This window comes from Tiliqua scincoides, chromosome 3 (genome assembly GCF_035046505.1).
Source record: "Tiliqua scincoides isolate rTilSci1 chromosome 3, rTilSci1.hap2, whole genome shotgun sequence".
NCBI lineage: Eukaryota > Metazoa > Chordata > Lepidosauria > Squamata > Scincidae > Tiliqua > Tiliqua scincoides.
The window spans coordinates 77,281,690-77,304,621 of NC_089823.1; the positions used below are offsets into that span (position 1 = coordinate 77,281,690).

The following is a 22,932-nucleotide window of genomic DNA, read 5'->3' on the forward strand; positions in this document are numbered from 1 at the left end:
CCTGTTGAGTGTCCCTGGGAGTACATGAATACCAGGTTGGGAACCACTGTTTTACTGGTATGTAGTTTACAGTGCACTTACTCTGATAGTGTTTACCAAAAGGTGGTGAAGACCAGAATTTAAAAAAGAATAAAAATGTACCTTATGATCTTTTACAATGTTTTTAATAAATTAGAGCAGTGGTTCTCAAACTGTGGGTCAGGACCCACTTGGTGGGTTGCGAGAAGCTGGCCGCAGCCATCTTGGAAGATGGCAAAAGACCTAGGCGGTACCATTTTGGAAGTGGGCAAAGCTTGGGCATCGCCACTTTAAGTTTCACTGCATTGAGACGTAACTAACAGCGGCTTGCACATGTGCAAAGAAAGCAGCGTGCCACTTTTCCCCAGAAAGCGTGCTGCTGCCTTCCAGCTGGACCTCCCTCTGCACTTGGAGGCTTCCCTCAGGGGGGCCAATCGCAGAGTGCAGGCTTGGATTGCAGGCAGAGAAGGACCGGGAGAGACATGGACGAGCCAGCCAGGCTTCTCCCCACCAACCTTTGTCAGTTTGGCTGCCTTGATGGGATGGGCTGCCTCAGGGTTGCAAGACAGAGCAGCTCCTCCCCCCTCGCAGCTGGGCTGGGCTGGAGAGTGTAGGCGGTGACCTGAACACAGGGCTTGGGTGAGTAGAGGCAGACCCGTGTGATCTCCCCTCTTGTGAGCCTGCCTTGAAAGCAGCACTGAAGCCACCACCACCCCACTGCCATTCTTGTCCTCTGCATCACAATCTCTCTCCCTCTCTGAAATTGCCTGGAAGCCACATCCTTTCCTGCCCTGGCTAGCACGTCCTCTCTTTATATCTTTGCTGGGGTGAGGGGGGATCCCTGGTTGCCAAGAGAGCAGCCAGGAGGGGGGGGGGGAGGGCAAGCCTGGCATGTGGGGGGGAAGCACCCAGGGAGAATGCTGCTCCCCCAGCTGCTTCTCTTATGTGCACTCTTCTTACTTCTCTCTTAGGCTGCAATTCTGTCTAGTCTTACTTGGGAGTAAGCCCCATTGCCAATAATGGGAGTCAATTCTGAGTAGACGTGCTTAGGCTTGGGGGAGATGCGGGGAAGCGTCCCTGCTTATCTTCCTTCTGAGGGGGATACTACTGTTTTTATTTCCTTTATTTACAAAAGCTGAAGCTACTTCTTGTATTGAAGTGCATGAGTAGGGTGCACTTGTTTCTGGCTAGTGCTGAGCACAGTATCAATAGCCACATCAATGTTGGTTAGTTTCAAGCACAATACAAGAAGTAGCTTGAGATTTTGTAAATAAAGACAGAAATAAAAACAGTACACAAATATTTTGTTCCAGATGTTTTATTTTTTGCTTGATAGCAATGGTAGTGAAGGCAGGGAGAATTGGAAGAAGCTTCTGAGCTGGAATACTGTCTCTTGTCATTTACAGTTTGAGTTGCTAGACAAGAACTTCCTGCCTGATGACATCACTTCTGGCTCTGACATCACAGTGATGTCACTTCCTGTTTGATGTCATTTCTGGCTATGACATCACTTCCAGGTAGTTGGCATCACTTCCAGTTGGCCCCAGACAGATTTCCATTCTCAGAAGTGGGTCCCGGGCTAAAAAGGGTGAGAACCACTGAATTAGAGACTACAGTTCTTAGGTAACAATTGGTAGGTTATCTTTCAGAATCTGGCCTCGAGTAAAATCAGACAAAACTATAGTCAGACACCCCCCCCCCAAGTTTAACCCCCGACTTATCCAAGGGTCATAGAAAATTCCATTATTGTTGGCTCAAAACCTCCCCACTTATCTGTGGGGTCGACTTATAGGCAAGTGTCTGCGGTGATTGCTTTTGTATTTCTAACATATTAAATTTTGGACCTTAGAAATTGTACAGAAGAGAAATTAATCCACCATTTAAACCTGCAACGGGTAGACCTGAAGATACTTTTTATTTTGATCCTGAATTTACAGCCAAAACTCCAAAAGGTAAGATTATACAGACTGTTTTTAGGAGGTATTCCAAAGTCATGATTTTAACCTTAAATAGTTGCATGATTTCAGTTTTTCTTATGAACTAGGATTTGCTTAATGAAAAAAATTTCCAGCATGTTCATACAGTTGAACAGTTCTTGAGCATTAGAAATACACAACTGCACAACCATGATTTTGTAAACTGGCAAATAGTTCTCCTTGAAACTTGATATAGTTATAATATAGGTCTTCCAATTAAATAGTTAAGAAATTTTATTCAAGAAGTTTGGGGTGGGGAACCAGAGTGCTTAGAATAAGTAGGTACTGTTTCTATGTGTTGGGTTTATGTATACATAAACACAGTTTTTTTCATCTAGTATGTGCTGGACAACCCTGTTCTACTTAACTCCCTGCGTGGTAATGCAGCTGGGTTAATATGTTGCCAACTGAATCCTTTGGGGGAGTTTTGGCCTCAAGAAGCCTCCTTGGGGAAAGGAAACATATATTCTTTGACCCAGTGTAAGTCCATGCCGGCCCACTGGATCCTACTCAGACCTTTGATAGCTCTAGCTGGTGCAAGTCCTCATGGACCCAGGTTGTGGGAATTGAGGCCCAGTGGCGTAGCTGGGCCATTTGACACTTGGGGTCCATAAATTTTTGTCAACCCATACGACATAATTAATTATTTAATATAAATTATATTAATTATTAATTCATTCACTCATATTTTTATACCACCCTTCCTCTCAGCTGCTCAGGGTGGTATGCATGGTTCCTCCCCTTATTTTGTCCTCAACAACCCTGTGAGGTAGGTGAGAGTGAAAGATAGTAATAGTCATGATATGAAATGAATAATAATAATGGCCAGAAAGTAAACGCAGTGAATATTTCCCCACAAGCAATCGATGAAATTATGCATCAAATTCCTAAAAGCCATGGTTTTCAGAATTTTGGTTACTAGGGTGTCATCCCCCCCCCCAAGGATGTCTCATTGGTCGATTTTGAGTTAAGGCAGTGGTTCTCAAACTTTTAACACTGGGACTCACTTTTTAGATTAACAGTCTGTCCGGGACCCACTAGAAGTGATGTGATGGCTGGAAGTGACATCATCAAGCAAAATAAAATAATTATAAATTAAATTAAAGAAAAACAAATAATTAAATGAGGGGAAGCCAACCCTGTTTCACAAAGTGAATTTTCTCTGTAGCCTACCTCCAAGAACCCCCCCCCCCACACACACACACAAACATCAGTGAGATTTTCAGCCTTCTCCAGTACCCAGTGTAAATTCTTCTATTTCAAGCATAGCACTATCAGGACCCACCTGGCTTTACAAGTCTAAAAACAAATAAAATGGACCTTACCAGCTCAAGCCTGTTTTATTCTTGGGGGGGGGGGGGTGCTGCCTTCTGGAGCATTTGCTGAGCTCCACTTTCATCAGATTGGGACCATGCAGCTAGCCTTGCATTCCCCCTTGCCTGACTTGACCAGGAGCCAAGGCACGTTTGCTTACTTGTGAGTAAATGCAACCGTGTGGCTTACGTTCGTTTTCCATAGGGTTCAATACATTAGTCTGCTTGGACGTAGGGACTACCTTTTTGGGGGCTGCTTTCATAGAACATGAACCATTCTGGTGTCATTGGATTCTTCTCAGCCTGCCCTTTCCGACGAACTATGGCAAGTTTGCTTACTCAAGAGTAAACGCGCGATATGGCTCAGTTTCACGTTCCATAGGCCTCAATGCATTTTTTGTTTCTGGTTTTTTGGCCATAACTTTTGATGGAAAGGAGATATTTCACTCTGGTTTTTTGCATTGCATTCTGCTGGAAATTCCGCATCCCACGGTATATAGCATGATGGGGTTATTCAGCAAATTTAGCGATGTTGGGTCATTTATGGTATCACCCCCCCCCCAAGGCTGGTACCTGGGGCGAATCCCCCTACCCCTTGCTATCTACCCCACTGTTGAGGCCCACTGTAATTTGTAAATGTCTGGCTTATAGGTTTTGCTCTCTATAGGTTTTGCTCTCTATGCAGCAGTGGCCCACAAGTGCAGGGTTTACTTTTTCCTGCAGGTGAATTTTAACCATTAACCTTTATATGGGATAGAACTAATAAATGCAATTGAGGATACTGTTTGAATAGATTTACAAACTGCAGTGGGCCCAATTCAGGATCCCCCATGGATACCAATTTCTATGAATACTGTGTCCATGGAAAGCCCTTAAACGACCTCCTGGACACAACCGGCAATGCTTTTTGGTCATGCCTCAGAACACCTCCCAGACGCAACTGGAAGGTGCTTCTAGTCATGTCTGGAAGGTCAATTGAGACCCTTCACCACAGGTAAGCACCAGCTCTGCGCCAAATCTGCGGGTGCTGAACCCGCAGATGTGGAGAACTGACTGTATTTATTATTGTGACTTTGGAAAAATACTTTGTACAGTGGGCCCTCTGTATCTGTGGGGGATCTGTTTCCAGACCCTCACCCCCACGGACAACAAATTCCACAGATAGTGAAACCTGGGGGGGAGGACAGATTCCAGCAAACTGGAATTGCCTTTCAGAAGCTTGTGGAAGGCCTTCAGAGGTGCAGGAGGGTAACGATTGTGGCTGCATCTACTGACACTTACCTAGTACACTTTTAAAGAATATAAAAATATACCCTTGGAATAAACACACATAACACCACTTTCTGCACTTTTCCTCCTTGGGGGATGGGGAACAAAATCTGCAAAAATTTTTTAAAAAGTTTAAGAACACCTCTACTTATCATTTTGCTTTAGTAGAAAACATGAGCTTACACACTAGCTGTTCTGAGTTGTACTGAGAATGTAGAACCAGTCCTAACACATTTGAGAAACAATATTTGGTTATTTTTTCCTACTAAGTTGTATATTTTTGTTTTGTTTTTAGATTCACCGGGTATTCCGCCTAGTGCTAATGCTCACCAGCTTTTTCGGGGTTTCAGTTTTGTAGCTATTGCGTCAGATGATGAAAGTCAAGCAATGCAGACATCTGGTGGGCACTCGATTGTTCAGGTGAATGTCCTTAATGAGAAACTGTTTTTATTGGCTTGGATCCAGACAATGACAAGCAGAATAAATATTACTTGTGCAGTTCTGTATGTGTGAAGGCACAAACTTGCTCTAGTTATAGACATAGGCTGTTAAATTTTTTATATGTTTTGTTGGAGGATTTGTGTATCCACGTGTGGCAATTGTTTGAAAGTGCTTTATTTTGCTTTTTCAAGACCTTCTGTGTAAAGGGCTTGCACAAGCAATATAAACAGTTATTATGTGGAAGTCCATTTTCACCCTAAGAAGTAAATTGTTATTGTTCTTGTTTCTTGGTAGCTACTTATCTCTAGGGTTTGAGGCAGATAAATGATATCATCCTTCTTTGCAAGAAAGTGTCTTAAGTCAGTGCTCTCAATCAGGGGCCTCTAAACTATGGCCCAAGGGCTGGATCTTGCACAACAGGAAAATTGTCTCAGACGTGGTAGTGGCAAAGCCTTACTGTTCTGCCCCTCTGCCTCCTGTCTTGGTGCCTGATCTCTGCATAAACTTGCTCAGTCCACTGTTTTCCCCAGGAAATCAGGGTGCAGAGCCTTCTGGGACAATCAAAAGCAGCTGCCTGACATGAGTTTCTGCAAAGATTGGTCGCAAAGACAGAAGATGACAGGGCAGAATGTTAAGGCTTTGCTACCATTGTGCCATGACCAAGAGGATTTTCTCCATGCAAACTCAGGTAGTTTGGAGGCCCCAGCTCTAAATAATTCCTATATGTAGAGTATGCATGTAGTAATTCATAGCTGGTAAACTTTTTCTCTCATACTCTACCTTTTAGACCTAAAATAACTATATTTCATCTAAGTAACTCTTAGCAGATTATCTGCTCAAAACAAACTGGGTGTGTGTGATGGTTTGTTTACTGGTTTTATTCAAATGTTTATCCATTTGTTTGGATTAGGTAACTGTTACACTTTTTGAAATAAGAATGAAGCAGGGTGCCCAAACTTTTTGGCAAGAGGGCCTCACCATCTCTCTGACACTGTCAGGGGCTGGGGAAAAAATTAATTTACATTTAAAATTTGAATAAATTTACATAAATACATTAGACCTTATGAATGAATTTTACTGAGGCAAACATGCACACGGAACAATAAGGAATGTGCTTTTACCAAATATACAGACCAATCCAAAAAAGGGAAGGTTAACATAACTCTTGACCATACATCTCCTACCCAGAAATGAAACACGTGGAGATGTAAATTGTTCAGAGGCAATGATGCACATGGGACCTGGGGGTGGTTAAAATGCCAATCAGGAATGTGCTTCAAGACAAGTGACTCACCATTATTCTCCATAGGTAGGGTTAAGGGTGGCAAGCACATGGGCAGCCCTGGAGAACTTGAAGCAGCAGCTGTGGAGACCTGAAAGTCTTGCAGTAGCTCAAAGCCTATAAAAGCCTATAAAAGCCAAGAAAGTGTAAAGCAAGGCTGGCCTTTCCTTCACTGCTGCTTCACAGATGTGAAGCAGCAAGCAGCAAAGAGAACTTGGCCTGCATCTCGTGCAGCCACTTCCCCAGGAAATTGGGGTGCAGAGCTTTTTGGTGCAGTTGGAAGTGGCTGCCTGGTATGAGTTTCAACAAAGATTGTGCGCAAAGATGGCATGCTTGAGCATAGCATTTGAACTGGCAAAGGGATTGTGTTGGGGGTGAACTATATTCTAGAGCAGGGGTACCCAAACCCTGGCCCGTGAGCCACTTGCAGCCCTCAGGGGCTCCCAGTCCGGCCCGTGGGGAGTCCCCATTCTTCAATGAGCTTCTGGCCCTCCGGAGACTTGCTGGAGTCCATGCTGGCCCAATGCAACTGCTCTCAGCACGAGGACAGCTATTCAACCTCTCATCTGAGCTGTGGGATGAGGGCTCTCTCCACTACTTGCTGTTTCACATCTGCGATGCAGCGGTGGCAGCAAAGGAAAGGCTGACCTTGCTTTGTGCATGACCTTTTATACGCCTTGAGCTACTGCAAGACCTTCATTCATTCATATAAGTCCCATCTCTAATAAACTCATTTATGTTAATTTATTCAGTGAATTAAATGTGAATTCTTTTTTTTTCCCGGCACCGACACAGTGTCAGAGATGATGTGGCCCTCCTGCCAAAATGTTTGGACACCCCTGTTCTAGAGGGTTACAGAATTATAAGGAGACATATAGAAGTTACTAATGGAATAATGCACAAGCTGACAGTATAACTGAGGGATGAGTACTTTGAAATCGATACCAACATGTAACAAGCGTGATGTGAAAGGATGTTGAATGCCCTTTTGATGTACCAACTACATAACTATGCAGAATGTTAGTGTGTGAGAAGTGTTAATTAACAGGAAGGGAACTAGGAGGTTAACTTTGAAATGGAGTTTGAGAAGAGCAAATGGCCTTGGGAACAAGGGAGAAGCACCAGAAGATAACACAGGTGCGAAAGGATATCGTACCAATACAAGGGCTATGTGCAGAGTTCTTGATTTGTCCAGAATATGAACTGAGCAGGCATGATTCAGTACAATTTGGGAAATACGATTTGTGTGCAACCCCCGTGGAGTCAGAGTGGAGTTTTTTTATTAAAATGAGCTGAGCCCTTGAGCAGTGTCGCCTTGTGGGTTGGCAGCAGCCCCTGAAGTCTTCATCACTCTAAACATCACAATGGAACCACCTTAGAATGTAGGTATTACTTGTGAGTAGTGTAGACTTAGACTAGCTTTCTTATTTTCTGTATAGCCTGTGTACTGACTTCTCAAGTTGTCCTTGAGAAGCCCACTATGGTGTGGGTGGCAGCTTCTGATGTACTAACCTCAGTTTATTAATACTTTTAATCTGATTTTGGAGTGGTGTGTATTCCAAGTGGGAGTGGAATGGCTCAAAGGAACCCAATGCACTTGTGGTAGCAAGTGGGCATGGAGGGTAAACCCCAAGTCCATCACAGGGATGAATATTAAATTTGGAAATGTTTCCTCTTTAAGTTTAGTATTGATTATTGTGCAGATCACTCATGTAACTGATAAGCTTTTGTTATCAACTATATTGAGAATATGTAAGAGCTGTTTTTGGATATTTGTAAAGTATTCATTAATTAATAATGTTATTTTGGTAGCAGTTGCACAGGAACAGTATTCAGTTTACTGATGGATATGAAGTCAAGCAAGATATAGGAGTTGGGTCCTACTCGGTTTGCAAGAGATGTATACACAAAGCAACAAATATGGAATATGCAGTAAAGGTAATAATTTTCTTATGGGATCAGTAATATCAACATATGTTTGTGAAGTCATTGGGATAGCAGTTACGCTGGGGCGATTGAAGGGCGTATTGGGTACTGAGGCACCATACATGAGTGTGTTATGAGTTTAGGATGGGCAGGATGGCTTCCCCACCTGAAGTTGTCTGAAAAAGGTGGAGACACAGAAAACTCCAAGCCACCCAATGAGAAAAAGTAGAATAAGCTTAGAAAATTGGCTGTGGAGTAGGATTAACTTTTCACATCAAACTGCTGTTTAAACTCCTTTAAGAGATTCAAAAGGGCACTGACATTTGGAAAACTTAAATTTATAATATAATATAGTTATTGGCTCAAATATTTTCTCTTTTAGATTATAGACAAGAGCAAAAGGGACCCTACAGAGGAAATAGAAATCCTGCTACGATATGGGCAGCATCCAAATATTATTACTCTCAAAGATGTGAGTAGTTCCTAAATATTTTTACTCATGTGTATTTCAATTCAATCACAAATATCAGTGCAGTGGGTTGGATCCTAACTTCTCTTAGTGGAAGAAAGCTTGCTCAAGTATCTCTCCTGGCTTCCTCCACTCCACTGCTACCTTCTGAAAGCTTTCCCTGAAGGTCAGAGGCCTCTCTGAAACACTGGGAGATGAGAGGAAGAGGCATGAATAGAACTTCTCGCAAGTGTTTCTGCCCAACAGGGGCTGATCTTTCTCATCCTTCAGCTCCACTACACTGCATCCTGCGCTGTTTCAGAGGACCCCCAAACTTTAGGAGCAGATTTTCAGAGGACACAGAGAACTGTAATGGTGAGAAGGGGGAACTGTGCTTTCTTCCACTTGTGCAAACAAGGGCTTGAGCTCTTGTGTTTGACAATGTTTGTCAATGTTCCATAAATCCATTCAGGCCACCAACAGTAGCAATCCCTGCTCTGCACACCTAGCACACTGACACCATCCATTGTTTTGTGGGGTATGTTCTCTGTTATTTCTCATTAGACTTTTTGAAGATGATGAGGTGCTTCTTCTGTTATCTGTGATACCCAACAGAAAAACAGAAAACGTCCCTCTTTCCCATCTCACCTGTGGTGGTTTCAAAGCCTGCAGATAGAGCAAAATATATTTTGCATTTCTGTTATCTGTGATTCCTGGGCTGATTCTAGTGACTTGTAGTTATTTGTAAACTTAAAAACCAAACCCTTGATGTACACTGTTAACCTTTTTAAGGATTGTGCTTTCTGTATACACCACAGGGTCACATCCAGGGTAATGCTTCTGCGAGCACAAGCTCCCAGACAAACAGAAAGAGCATTCTGCTCACAAAGAGGGCCCTTTTCACTTGTGCAAGGACTGTTGCTTAAGATCAGCACTCCTTCTTATTTGGAGGGAGTTTATATAAATGGAATGTGCTTTTGTTCATGGAAGTGTAACACTTGTTGTGACCTGTAGATTAAATGCCTGGAATTAGAAATCCAGACATCAGTAATTTCACTAACTGTTTTTTCTTTGCTGTTTCAAAGCTTAGAATAGTTTATAATTTCTGCTACTATGCTGCTTTGTTAGACAATTGCATGGTTTTAATATTCTGGTTTCTCTTAACACTCAAACAATTTCATTGCGATTATGTTTGTAAGTACTGTTGGGTATTACCCACATTGCTTTTAAAGCTTAATCTGGTTATTTTTTTGTGGGTCCTTTAATGCTGCACACCTTATTTTAGAAACACTATCATTTTTTAAAAGGCATTTTTTTAGGATACTAACTCAATAGCTTACGTTAGTTTTAAAGTTATAATGTGGTACCTTCTGGACTATGAACACTTTCAGTTTAATGTTATTACATTTTTCAGGTATATGATGATGGGAAGTATGTGTATTTGGTAACGGAACTTATGAAAGGAGGAGAACTATTGGACAAAATCCTTAGACAAAAATTTTTTTCAGAAAGAGAAGCCAGTGCTGTCCTATTGACAATAACAAAAACTGTTGAATACCTCCATGCACAAGGAGTAAGTTGGCTTTTTTGAATATTTGTAATTGTACTGTGTCAGAGGTGTGTATTCATTATATAAGCATTTTCAATTCCCTACAGCATTTGTGTGCATGGTCTCTCTCTCACTGCAACACTATGAAATTAGGGACTAGTGCTGATACTTCGCAGCGGTGGTGTGTTAGTCATTGAAGTTGCTTCATGTGGCTACTTTAATATACATTGTGGGCTCATCATGCTGATTGGTGTCATTCTTTGAGACTTTCCAAGCTGTGTTTTTCCACTTTTTAGAGGAAAATAATTGTTCCACTAGACATTTATGAATTTTTTATGTATGATTATCTTAGCCTTCCTCCAATTGCTTAGTGAGCTCAAGGTTCTCCCCTTCCCACCTTCTCCTTCACCTGCACAACCAACCTATGAAGTAGATTACATTGAAGTAATTCCTGGCCCATCAAGTGAGCTTCATGACTCACTTGCTTTATGACTGAGAGGGAATTGAACCCTGATCTCCCTGGTCTTTGACCATACATCCTTTGACCATACATCACACTGGGATAACACCAAACTGTGGTGTAAGACCATAACACAAGTTGTTCCAGTAGCATTGAGCTTCTATAGGGGAAGGTTTTCAGCATCAAATGTGCTATCTAAGGAGGGAGAAGATGAGACTGAGAACTTTCTGGTAAATTGTAAAGAGGAAACTGAAAATAGAAGTTTAGTGAAAATTTTAAAAAAGCAAAAGGACACAATAAGATGGAAGCTCCAGGTAAATTATATGTAAGTAACTTGGGGAAAAAAGTGCTCATTTTTAGCATATACAGTACCAAACTTGAATGCAAAATCCAAGATTAACTTCATTAAAGGAATGTAGCCAATAGATGTTGATACTGGATGGATATCTTTGTAAATGGAGGTTTGTGAATAAATGCACATGGGACATTAAGGAATATGAGTTTTTATACAAAACATTGTTGTGTTTTGGGCTTAGGTTGTACATAGAGACTTGAAGCCTAGCAATATCCTCTATGTCGATGAATCAGGCAATCCAGAATCAATTCGAATTTGTGATTTTGGCTTTGCAAAACAGCTGAGAGCAGAGAATGGTCTTCTAATGACTCCTTGTTACACAGCAAATTTTGTTGCTCCAGAGGTAAATATAGCTTTCTTCTTTTATGTAACGAAGAAAATATGCAATCAATTCTAGGGCCCATTTCTGATCCACTAATCCCAGTTAGCGTTTTGTCTTCATGGGATTCAACTATGGTCACTGTGCACTGCCACATACAGGACTGTTCATGTATCCTCATGTAAACATCTTAGTTTCCAGGATCTTGGTAAAACATAAAGGATTCAGTCCCCTTCTTTTTAAGAGCTTTTACCAAGTTTGAAATAATGAGGTCTGTGATGTTCTTCTGTGTTTTCCCTCATGGCTATGAAATGAAGAAACAATGAACTCCTAAGTAGTAGTGGTGAATTTCTCTACAATTTTCTCATATTTTGTGTTTGTCCAGCTCTCTCTTTTGTGTTTGTCCAGATATAGGTTCCTAGAGCTCCTAGCCCTTATTTACTTGACTGGAGGATGGTTTGCTTTATTTTTCCTTTCTGTGCTCATGCAGTGGCTGCACAGTTACTTCTTAAAATATTGTAGTGGCAAGAGCCTCGCCTTAAGTGGCTCCCTTTTAGTGAATTACTTATTTTTTTTAAAGATGGGGGGGGGAAGGTTTTCAACTCTTATTTATTGCAGGAGGTCTCAAGCTGAGGGTTGCAAACCAACACAAGGTAGGTTGCAGGTTTGACCCTTTCACCTGCAGTTGCTCCATAATGGCTTCAAATAGGAGCCATTCTGGAAGCTGAACAACCTACCGGGAGCTTCTGGAGGGCTCCTCTGGGTCACGCCAGGCTGCAAATCTACTCTGTCAGCCTCTGTGGGCCTCAGAATGCCCTGCAGAAGCCTCTGGAAGCCACTTCTGGCTTGCTTTCGAAACTGGAAGTGGCTTCCAGAGGCTTCTGCAGGAGGCTGATAGAGTGGGTCTGCAGCCTAGTAGGACCCAAAGGAGCCTTCCAGAGGCTCCCTCCAGCAACACCAGGAGTGTCGTGACCCACAGCAGAGGACAAAATTGGTCACGGCTCTGAAAAGTTTGGGAACTTCTGCTTAAATGTGTTTGAGGTAATGTTTCTATAATACTGTACAGCCAAAGTAATGAAGTTTTCTATAGAAACTGATGAATAATGTGTTTTCAATAGGTTTTAAAAAGGCAAGGCTATGATGCTGCATGTGACATATGGAGTCTAGGTGTTCTGCTCTATACAATGCTGACTGGGTATGTGTGGCTACTAAGTTGGAAATTCTTCTATGTATTTTAAAGTATGTTTAAGTAAAAATGGATTCAGGTGCTTGTATTTTTAAATGCACTTTCAGTCCTGAAATAAGTCCTCTTTTGCCTCAAGGTTGTATGCTTGTCACACACTATACTTTCTGTCTTACTATAAGTAGATTATAGACCTGCTTATGTTTTCTTGCCTTACATTGTGCAATTACTAATGTGCTTTTCCATTCCCTGCACTTCCCACATGCCAGCCATTCATGCGCATCCAAGCACATTTCTCCTTGCCATGAACCAACCTGCACACACAACCTACTTGAAATGTAAATATCTTCCTGATTCAGCTTCCGTACTGGGTGTCCCTGCTACCATCCCCAGATTGTCTTACCAGTGGTTATGTGTCTCGTTAAACACATAACTAAGAGCCCTTTCATTCTTAGTTGGAAGCAGCAAGGGAGCTGCTTTCCTGTGGCTTTTCCTTGTGTAATTCCCAGATTATATATGTATTCATTTCTGCCCTGCTCTTCACCGGATAATCCCAAGGCAGGACTATTAAAGCACAACAAGAACAAGTTCAACAGTTTCCAAAGTATTTTGCTTTTTAAAGTATTTTGAAACTTTACAAAATACATTATGCATTACGCTAGCAGGAGATACAGGTTGAATTCACCTTCCCAACCCAAAACCTTGATGGAACACATGTATCTTGAGAGCTTTTTTAAAAGCAAGGAGAAAGAGCAGTGATTTTCAACCAGTGCGGCACATTGGTGTGTTGTGAATGGTCTGCAGGTGTGTGCAGCTGTGGGATTTTGGAGAAGGGTCATTTATTAGTAGATGTGAGCCCCCCACTGGCAGTATTCTTGTCAATTGTCAAAAAATTGATGGTATGCCTTGATAATTTTAGCACCTTGTCAGCGTGCCCTCAGATGAAAAAGGTTGAAAATGGTTGAGAAAGAACAACTCCCTAACTCTCTGGGTGAGGAATTCCACTTCTGGGGGGCTTTCACAGAGAAGGCTCTGTCTTGTATGGATGTCAGTTGAGCCTTACTGAATGATAACACATGGAACAGAGCCTTTCTTGAAAATCTTAATGGACAAGTAGATTCCAAGGCAGAATGCAGTCCTTAAAACATCAATTGCCCAAACCATATAGGGCTTTAAAAGTAACTGGCACCATGAATTGGATGTGGAATCAAATGACAAGTCTGCATAGGTCTTGCAGGATAAGAGTGATATACAGGAGTGCCCTGGTATCCACAGGGGTTCTGTTCCAGACCCCTCACAATTGAAGCAATGGATAACTGGAGATGCCCACCACCCCCTGCTCTCTGGAGGTGAAGGGAGCGCCACTTGTCTCTGGAGGGTCTTCTGAGCCTATCATAGGCTGTGCCTGTCCACTTGCAGCTTCAACGTGAAAACCGGGACCTTTTTTAAATGCCTTATAAGGCCTTAGAAGCATCACTTCTGGTTTTCATGGAGAAACCAGGAGTAGCGTTTTTACTCTGTTTTCTGTTCTGAGCCCTGCAGAAGCTGTGTGTGGACGTACGTGGCCTCTATCTGACTCAGAAGACCTAGAGGGCATCCCTTGCTCCCGAGAGGGCGTGCATGGGAGGGGGGCTCCATGGACCTTATCCACAGTTAACTGAAACCATAGATACGGCCCCCATGTGCTACTACTGCATGGCTTTTGTCAGCAATTTGCAGTTTCTTAATACTTTCTCAGGACAGCCCCATGTACCATTCAAGTGAAAATTAGTCATTAATCTGTTTCAAAGAGCTCGGTAGCAACAGCTAATCTACAGAATATCTTTGTTTGCCTACTCTTGATGTTTCCCATTCCAGACATGTTTCCTGCTTCTGACATAAAACCCTTTGCTATGTAGGATGCATCTTATTTTGTTCCCCAATATCTGAAACTTCTACTGCTGACTTCAATAAGGTGATATCAAACTGCTTTCTAAGATGCATATTTCCATGTGATCTACTTTTTGCAGTGTGATTTATAGTGCTTGTGATAATAATTATGTAGTGTTGTTGCCACTTTAGGTAATTGGAATTCAACAAAGAATTGTAAATAACGTTTTCATTATTTGTGATTAATTAGCTACACACCCTTTGCAAATGGTCCTGATGATACTCCAGAGGAGATCTTGGCACGAATAGGTAGTGGAAAATTCTCTCTCACTGGTGGCTACTGGAATTCTGTTTCAGAGACAGCAAAGGTAAGTGCATGTTAAGTTCTTTCCACGTACATGTAAAGTGAGACAGCATGCAGGGCTTTGTACCTAAGCAACTGGCATCATCCTGTGACCCTCATTTCACCCTTTGAACTGGAGTTAAACTCGGTTGGTGGTTGTTGTTTTTTTCCTTTCCCCACCACTCAACACTGATAGGAGAGCCATCTTGGGAAAACCTACCTCCCAGTATGTCTGGTCAGTAGCAGATGACTGGCAGTCTGGGACAGTGGTTCTTGAACTTTTCCGGCCTGCGACACCCCGATACTTGTGGCCGTTGGCCATGGATCCCCATTACATCACCTCACCTCAGTTACCCCCAAAATGGGGGTGAAGATGTTATAATTGGGCAGGAGGTCTGGTCTAGAGGGTAGAGCTTCTGTTTGCCTGAAGATAACATCTGAAGGTCTCCAGTTCGAGGCCACTGGCACCGTGAACAGCGAGACCTTGAAGCAGCTGCCAAGCCTAGCTGAGTTATGCCGAGTTATTCCACCTGCTCTTTGGCCGCTGTCAGCCTGTGTGGGAGGAAAATGGAGGCCAGAATGTGATACCAGATCATAAAAGATCTGTCTGAAATATTGTGGTTCTTGAAAGAAAGAACCTTCTTCAATTGTAAAAATCCCTATTGGAATTTAGTATAGCCTCAGTCTGAGGAGAAATCTGACGACCAAGAAAGGCCTTATATACCCTGCTATATACCCCTGCTAATTGGGTAAGAGGCACTTTTTCAAGTGGGTGCTTCTTTTTTTAGCAGGGGGAGAGTAACTGGCCCACCTCACCCCAGCAGTGTCTGTTCTAGTGGCTGTCTGCTGGTATTCTTTTGCATCTTTTTAGATTGTGAGCCCTTTTGGGACAGGGAGCCATTTAGTTGTTTGATTTTTCTCTGTAAACCGCTTTGTGAACTTTTAGTTGAAAAGCGGTATATAAATACTGTTAATAATAGTTAATAAATACTTGTATTATTATTATTATTATTATTATTATTTATTAATTACCCTCTAGAAACAAAAAAAACAAGAGAAGTCAAACCTGTAGCACAGCTGCCAGCAGTCTGAGTTTGTTAGCAGCACACCTGGAGGGTTTTGGAAAGGGATGTTTTTTCTTTCTTATAAGGGAGAGAAGTGATGACATTTGCTGGGGGAGGGAAGACTATTTTGTGTGTGTATCTGCTAATTGCAAACTGATGTGACACTGAGACCCAGAGACTCTTTGGTTGCAATCCTTACATCACTTTTCTGGGATTAAGTTCCATTGAACACAATAGGACTTATTTCTGAGTAGACCTAGCTAGGATTGTGCCCTTTGTCTTATAATAGCAACCAACTTGGAAAGTCCTGTCCCCCCCAAAAGGAGGTAGGAGGAAAAAGGGGGATGGCTGAAAAGGAATGGGTATTTTTATTTTTTATCATTTTTTGAAGACAAAGCTTGACTGATCAAGAGCAGCTTTTTTCTTTTTTGAAGGGGGAGGCAAAAGAGAAAGGTGAAGATCCTTAGTTAAGCTGACACAGAGCCCAATCCTAGGCAGGTCTACATTTGCGACAATGGGGCTTACTCCCAGGAAAGTGTGGATAGGATTGCAGCCACACAGAGCAAGATTACAACTCACCCCCAAAATAGATGGGGGCATGCTCACACACCTACACCCCAACATGTAGATGCCACCCCTATTCCCCCCAGGCAAGACGGAGGAATGCAGGCTGGTGCATTTGGACACTCACACCCCCACTAAGAGCAGGCTGGCTCCGTCCTTCTCAAGTGAAGGGAAGCACTGTGCTACCTGCCTTTACTGGTGGATCTCTCTAGTGTCAGGCTTCTCTCCCAGTTTGGCGCTTGCCAGGAAGACACCACAAAGAGCACACGCCTACCATCTGACTGGGAGGGAAGTCTGAAGTGCAGTGCCTGATCAGATGCAGCACCCCTGCAGCCCAACCAGCCTTCTCTCGATTCGGCAGCAAGAAGCCCCGTGCTAAGCACGCTTGCTGGCAGGTCCTCCCTGGAGCATGAGCGAAGCTGGAACCTAGGGAAGGCTGGCAGGCAACGAGATTCAGCGAGGGCGCTGTGTGCATTTCCAGCCAAGCCTTCTCTAGTGCCAGAGGACGCTGGAGAGGGCTCGGTAAGCACACGTAGCGCCGCCCGGCCAGCTTTCTCTGGGGTTGGGCTTCTGCCCCAGTACAGAGGCTTCTGCTTACCAGCCAAGCCTTCTCTGGACCAAGAGGGAAGCAGTCCTACTTTGCACAGTGCTCAGTGCAATCGGTGGCTGAGCCTTTTTCAGATGGGGAGGGAAGCCCAAGCGCACACAGCGCAGGAGGCTGGAATGGCCGAGCTGGTGACCTGCCCGATGCCAGGGAGGCTCCCCCACCTCCCCCCACCATGTTTCACATGCCCTCCCCACCTCACACTGCCTCACCCACCTTGTTCATAGCCACAGAAAAGCAGTGTAGGGAGGTGGCATTTGCAGCTGAGCTAAGCTGAGCAGCTATAGCCACCTCTCTCCCCAAAATGCCTCATGATGCCCCTGGGGGCTAACCCCACCTCCCGAGGGAGTCCTGACGCTCAGATTGAATACCTCAGGTCTAGGAGATTGTGCATAGGACTCCCTCTCATGAGCTGACTGAATGCCAAATTCTTTGTTTACAAATCAGTTGAAGAAGAAGGGGAAGATCAGTGACAAAACAGAAATGGCTGAACTCTGAAATGACACAGCAACCTTCAGAATGCTGATTCAGTACAAGAATCCTTAAGAGCAGGGGTCACCCAACCCCGGCCCGGAGGCCATATGTGGCCTGCAACAAGCGTTTATCCGGCCCAGACAAGCCTCTGGACTCCTGCAAGCCTGTTTCTTGCTCAATCGAATGTGACCAGACCTGTGCTCCAGTTGTGTCTGGAGGGTGTTCTGAGAGCTGGGGAAGCCATGTGCCTCCTGTCAAAATGCCTTTTAAAGGCCTAAAAACATCGCTTCCTGGTTTTCCTGAAAAACCAGAAGTAACGTTTATGGTCCATCTGAAGGCCTTAGGCTTTCCGTTGCTTTCTAATGTATTTATTTAAATTTTATATTTAAAATTTATTTATTTTTCTGACCCTCGACACCATGCCAGATATTTTTTGTGGTCCTTGGGCCTAAAAGTTCAGAGACCCCTGCTTAAGAGAAAGGAAGTTAAAAAATAAGGGAAAATGAGGCACTTTTACTACAATGTGTTAGGTACATTTTCACATGTGTTGTGTTACCATGGGAAATAGCCATAGTTGACCAAATATTTGTTTCTGAGCCAGATAAAATCTTGTGGGGGGCCAAATGAAGTCCCCAGGCTGTAGTTTAGAAACCCCCCTCAACAATGCTGCTGAAAATTTAGAATGGTGCTGAAGGACAATAACTTATTTAAACATGTCTAGTCATCTTTTCCTTGATAATCCTCTCTAAACTTTTGCTTCCCTGTTTTGAAAACCGATTTCTAGTCCTCTCCATGTTCCATTATGTACAGGGCCCCCCCATATATGCAGATCACATATTCATGGATTTGCTCATCCACAAATTGGGTCTGTGGCGCCTTCTCCACGTCTGCCCCCCCCCCCCGGAAGTGAGAGGAGCTCTGCTCTACTCATTCAGAGAGTCAGCTGAGCCCAGCAGTAAAAAAAAAAGCAAAAGGTTACTTCTGGTTTCTCCATGAAATGGGCAGTGACTTTTTAAATGCCTTGTAAGGGAGGTCTGGGGAAGCCTCAGAGGAGAGCAGAGCTCCCCTCTCCTCCCGAGGGTGGAGGGGTCATTTGTCGGTATCTGCGAATACCGGTGATGTCTGTACTTTGTAAAATAAACTACTAAGAAAATCTGAAATGCTTTCAAAGGGTGGCCTCTAATTTGTATAAATGATTGTACATTAAAAACAATTGAGATTCAAAATGTACTTGCTGCATGTAAACCTTAAAATTTGCTTAGTCATTTCAATCATTTAATTTTTCACAGGATTTGGTTTCAAAAATGCTTCATGTTGACCCTCATCAGAGGTTGACTGCTGCCCTGGTTCTAAGACATCCATGGATTGTTCACTGTGACAAATTGCCTCAATACCAACTAAACAGGCAAGATGCTCCACATCTTGTGAAGGTAAATAAACATTAAAACAGTTTTTTGGATTTTCTTAAATCTTGGAAGCTATCCTCTCAAAGTGTCCATTATCATGCTCACTGCCTGTACTTCCATGGTTATTCCAGTTCTATCTTTTTTTGTGATGCTGACAGCTGCATTTCCACTCTCCAGTTCCTTTGCTAGATTTCCTTAGTCTACCCATAAGTTAACACTGATTTCCTCAAATACTGAAATCAGGCATGCTTACTATTAGAAAAGCAAGTGGTAATACTCTTACAATTTTCTGTTCTTGGTTAGCTGATCAGGCAGTACTCTGATATCAAAAATTAAAAAATGTGAGAACCATATCTTTATGAATGATTTGATACGTGTAGAGTGTTATTTCCACCTTATTAAACCAGGGCTGTGGAATCAGAAGCAATTTTGGGTGGGGTTGGAATTGGAAGTTGGAGGTTTCGTGTACCGACTCCACAGCCCTGCTGTGTCCCAGGTTATCTGGTCAGCCAATTATTTTAAAACTAGTAGGACTGTGGAGTTGGTACACAAAGCTTCTGACTCCACTTCCTACCCCACCCAAAATTGCTTCAGACTCCAAGGCCCTGTATTAAACATTGTTGCTAGTTTAAAATAAAAGCAGTTCATAATTGAGTAGTTCCCTCCCGAATCAGCCTTTTCAGCCACACTAGACACTGTTCCAGAACCACCATTCAGAGCACGATACCACAGTCTTTTGAGACTGAAGGTTGCCAACTATAACTGAGGAGTATGATTGTCTTAATGGTATCCATGTCATATTTACTTTAAACCTTTTATTTTTAGGGAGCCATGGCTGCCACATATTCTGCACTGAATCGCAATCAGTCTCCAGTTCTTGAGCCAGTAGGCCGCTCTACCCTTGCTCAACGAAGAGGTGTCAAAAAAATTACCTCAACTGCCCTGTGAAGAAACCTCAGTTGAAAAATTTGGTACCATTGTAGAAGATGATAGCACAAATCATGGCAACAGGTAGCACATATCCAAGATACCTGCAAGCACACTGTTCCAGCTGGTACCTATTATGCTGCTGTTCCTGCTTTTATCTATTATTGCTTTAAACTTTGATGCAAAACATTGCCCTTCAGATGGTGAATAAAACGGAATCAATGGAAAGCGAACATGCTCATGGATATAAAGCAGAATTATGAACACCTCTTCTGTCAGACAAATACACTGAATAAAGCACTCTGCACCATATAGCATTATTTTTATAGGGAATGTTTCTTGTTCCTTTTAAAACATTCTTTATGTGTATGGATGGACAGTTTATGTTAAGCACTTAGCTTAAACAATCTGTTTATATTAGCACTATATCGTTTGTGCCATCCAGCATTTTATATGTTTTTGTAAACTTTTCATAAACAGTACTTTCCTGTACTGTTTTTTTGACATGCCTTCTATTTAGATGAATTAATTTGACAATTAAATCTGATTAAATCATTAATCAGTATGGTTGGACATCTCTGAAAACAGCTTGACTGTTAAACAGCTATTGAATGTAATTCTGCGAATGTGTTTTCCCTGCCTATGTGGCTCCACAGATATGTTGTTAGAGGTAATGGAAAACAGAACAGTTATAATATTTAACAGGTCAATAGAGTTGTAACATGTGCAATGAGCGCCTTACTGAAGTGAAAAAGTAATTTTAAAGCTCCAGGTTGGGCATCCTTTCTTTGTTGACCTTGGAAGCCATGGCAAAATATAGTTTCACCTGTTTAGCTATACCTATTGGGCGGGGGAGTCATTTACCTCCTTTAAGGGTAGGTATAATACTTGTGCAGTGCTAAGCAGCAATAGGGAAAAAATGTACTTTTTATAACTAGGGAAATGCATTGTCCATTAATAAGCATGCTAGCAATTTATTGTGGTCAGGAAACTTCTAATAGTTCTCTAGTAGCACTTGAAGCTGCAGTAAAAAGCAGATTAGGACATGAGCAGAGTAGAATCTGCCCAGTATCTTCAACCTTCTACTGATTCTAATGTCATAACTGAGCCTGTTTAGTGTTGCTGGTCTGTACACATGCATCTTCTCTGTCCCTTGTATATAGTAAGAATCCAAGTAAGGTAAAAAAAGCCACCATCAGTTATCACTTTCTTGGGAAAGGAGGAAAAGGATTCTGTTCCCAAATTAACAGTTCAGATGTCCTGAGTGTGCTTGTTTTCTCGGAAACATGGGCATAAGAGCAAAATAGTTTTGATGGATCATCTCAGGCTTCTTCCAAATAAATTTTTCTTGTAATTGTAATATTTTCCCCTCAACACCTAGCATGTTAATAATTTAGTGTATTAAAGAAAATTGAAGCAAAGTTGGCGCCAAGTAGTTCAGCTTTCCCTCGTCTTGATCAAACAGTCATCCTCTTCCTTATCAATTCAGTTGTTTTCTTAGTCGTCTGTTACTTTGGATTCACTTACACTTTCTCCCTCTGTTTCATGTTATGTGATTTTTGCCTTGCATGCTCAAATTCTTTCAATTCCACCTCCTTTATGCTAGGTTTTATGTGTGTGTGTGTGTGTGTGTGTGTGTGTGTGTGTGTGTGTGTGTGTGTGTGTGTGTTTCGGGTTATCAGAAAAGCTCAATAAGCTGTTTTTTAGAACAGTTCTTTTTTTTTAAAAAAAGTTGCTATTTTAAGAGCAGGTAGCTTTTCTTTGGCATCAGAATAGTTTGCTGTTATACTCTTGCTTTTAGTTGCTTAACCACCCCGGGGCCTCTAACTTCTTATCTCTTCTTGTTTATTGAATTTTGGTGTTTTGAAATCCAGTTTTTTCTTAAATCTTTTTTTAGAATTTCTCCACAAGTTGTCTGCAGCTTTCATTGCAGTGAAAAATCCCAAACTGCTAATCTTGTAACTGTAACATCAACATCAAAGGATAGCTAGTCTTATAATTTTCTTTTAGCATCTCAAATTGAGATACAATACTTCAGTATTTTCTTGGTTAATTATTCCATTATTCCTCATTTGTGTGATTTGGAGTGTCCTGTGCAAAGAACATATCTGTATTTTTGGTCAGAATTTCTTTACTATGATCGATAAATATTCATCCAACATATAATATGTAAAGATGTTTGCCATTGTTACCTGTGTGGTCCTTGATTTGTTTCACACACACACCCCTGGCTACAAGCCAAACTACATTTTACAGTACAGGTCTAGCCTTGTTATACACAGATTTCTTATACACGGATTTGACTCAACACGAATGGCCACTGCAAATGACAAAGAATGTGACAAGGAATGTCCCTGGAGAAGGGGAAAAATGCATCCCTTTTAAAATCAGTTTAAAAAACTGAACAGTCCTTTAACAATAGCCTCCTTAATGAGAGAGAGAGAGAGAGAGAAGGGGCAGTTGGCTGACAATCCATCAATCCTTCTCTCTCCAGGAGACCCCTCCCTTCCCCCTGAGCACCTGAAAGAAAGGTGATCATTTTGCATTGGTGAAGGGAGGGGCTGAGTGAAGCACCTTTGTAAGCGCTTGGAGGAGGACTGATTGATGGATTGTGTTCTTAATGACTCTTATCTTATTAATGACTCTTAATGACTCTTATCTTACATCACAAAGGTCAGCAAAGAAAACTTTGTTTTTTAAATTGATTTGCTATAGTGTGTTTTTTGCCATCCACCTGAGTGTTTGGAATAGAACCCACACAAATAATGAGGCTCAACCTGTAAATGTATTAGGAGGTAAATTTAAGACTGACAACTTCTTTCATTAACAAAAGAAGCCATTAAAGGATTAACACTTTCCCTTGTCCCTCTCTCCTGCCAAAAATCCCCCCCCCCATTGCTGTTTGATCTCTAAGTGGCTATTTAATACAAATGGCTATTCTGGGGACAAGTAGCAGTTTGGAATAGTAGTTGTTTGATGGAAAATGATGAAGTAGAAGGGGTTAATTCCCCTTTTCCTTGCACATCACTGTCCCACTGCAGATTAGGGATCTTCATGGGCACTTCTCTCTTTTTGCTTAAACAAAAAAGTTGCTAGTCTTGATCATGGCTCCTAATTTAGCAGAATGCAATTATAAAAGAGA

General features: G+C 42.2%; 1 protein-coding gene across 2 annotated transcripts in view; it reads left to right on the forward strand.

Annotated features, from left to right (window-relative positions):
• Window positions 1–21,433, forward strand: part of RPS6KA3 (ribosomal protein S6 kinase A3) — a 68,148-nt gene extending 46,715 nt beyond the window's left edge. Inside the window, exons 13-22 of one of the 2 annotated variants that reach the window (XM_066622606.1) lie at window positions 1,868–1,970; window positions 4,872–4,996; window positions 8,112–8,237; window positions 8,608–8,697; window positions 10,088–10,246; window positions 11,219–11,380; window positions 12,475–12,551; window positions 14,659–14,776; window positions 18,747–18,887; window positions 19,689–21,433. In XM_066622606.1, the coding sequence (XP_066478703.1) occupies window positions 1,868–1,970; window positions 4,872–4,996; window positions 8,112–8,237; window positions 8,608–8,697; window positions 10,088–10,246; window positions 11,219–11,380; window positions 12,475–12,551; window positions 14,659–14,776; window positions 18,747–18,887; window positions 19,689–19,811 (1,224 nt within the window). In that variant the 3' untranslated portion in view covers window positions 19,812–21,433. The remainder of the gene's footprint in view (window positions 1–1,867; window positions 1,971–4,871; window positions 4,997–8,111; window positions 8,238–8,607; window positions 8,698–10,087; window positions 10,247–11,218; window positions 11,381–12,474; window positions 12,552–14,658; window positions 14,777–18,746; window positions 18,888–19,688) is intronic. The other variant, XM_066622607.1, reaches the window with a different exon arrangement.
• The last annotated feature ends 1,499 nt before the right edge of the window (window positions 21,434–22,932 follow it).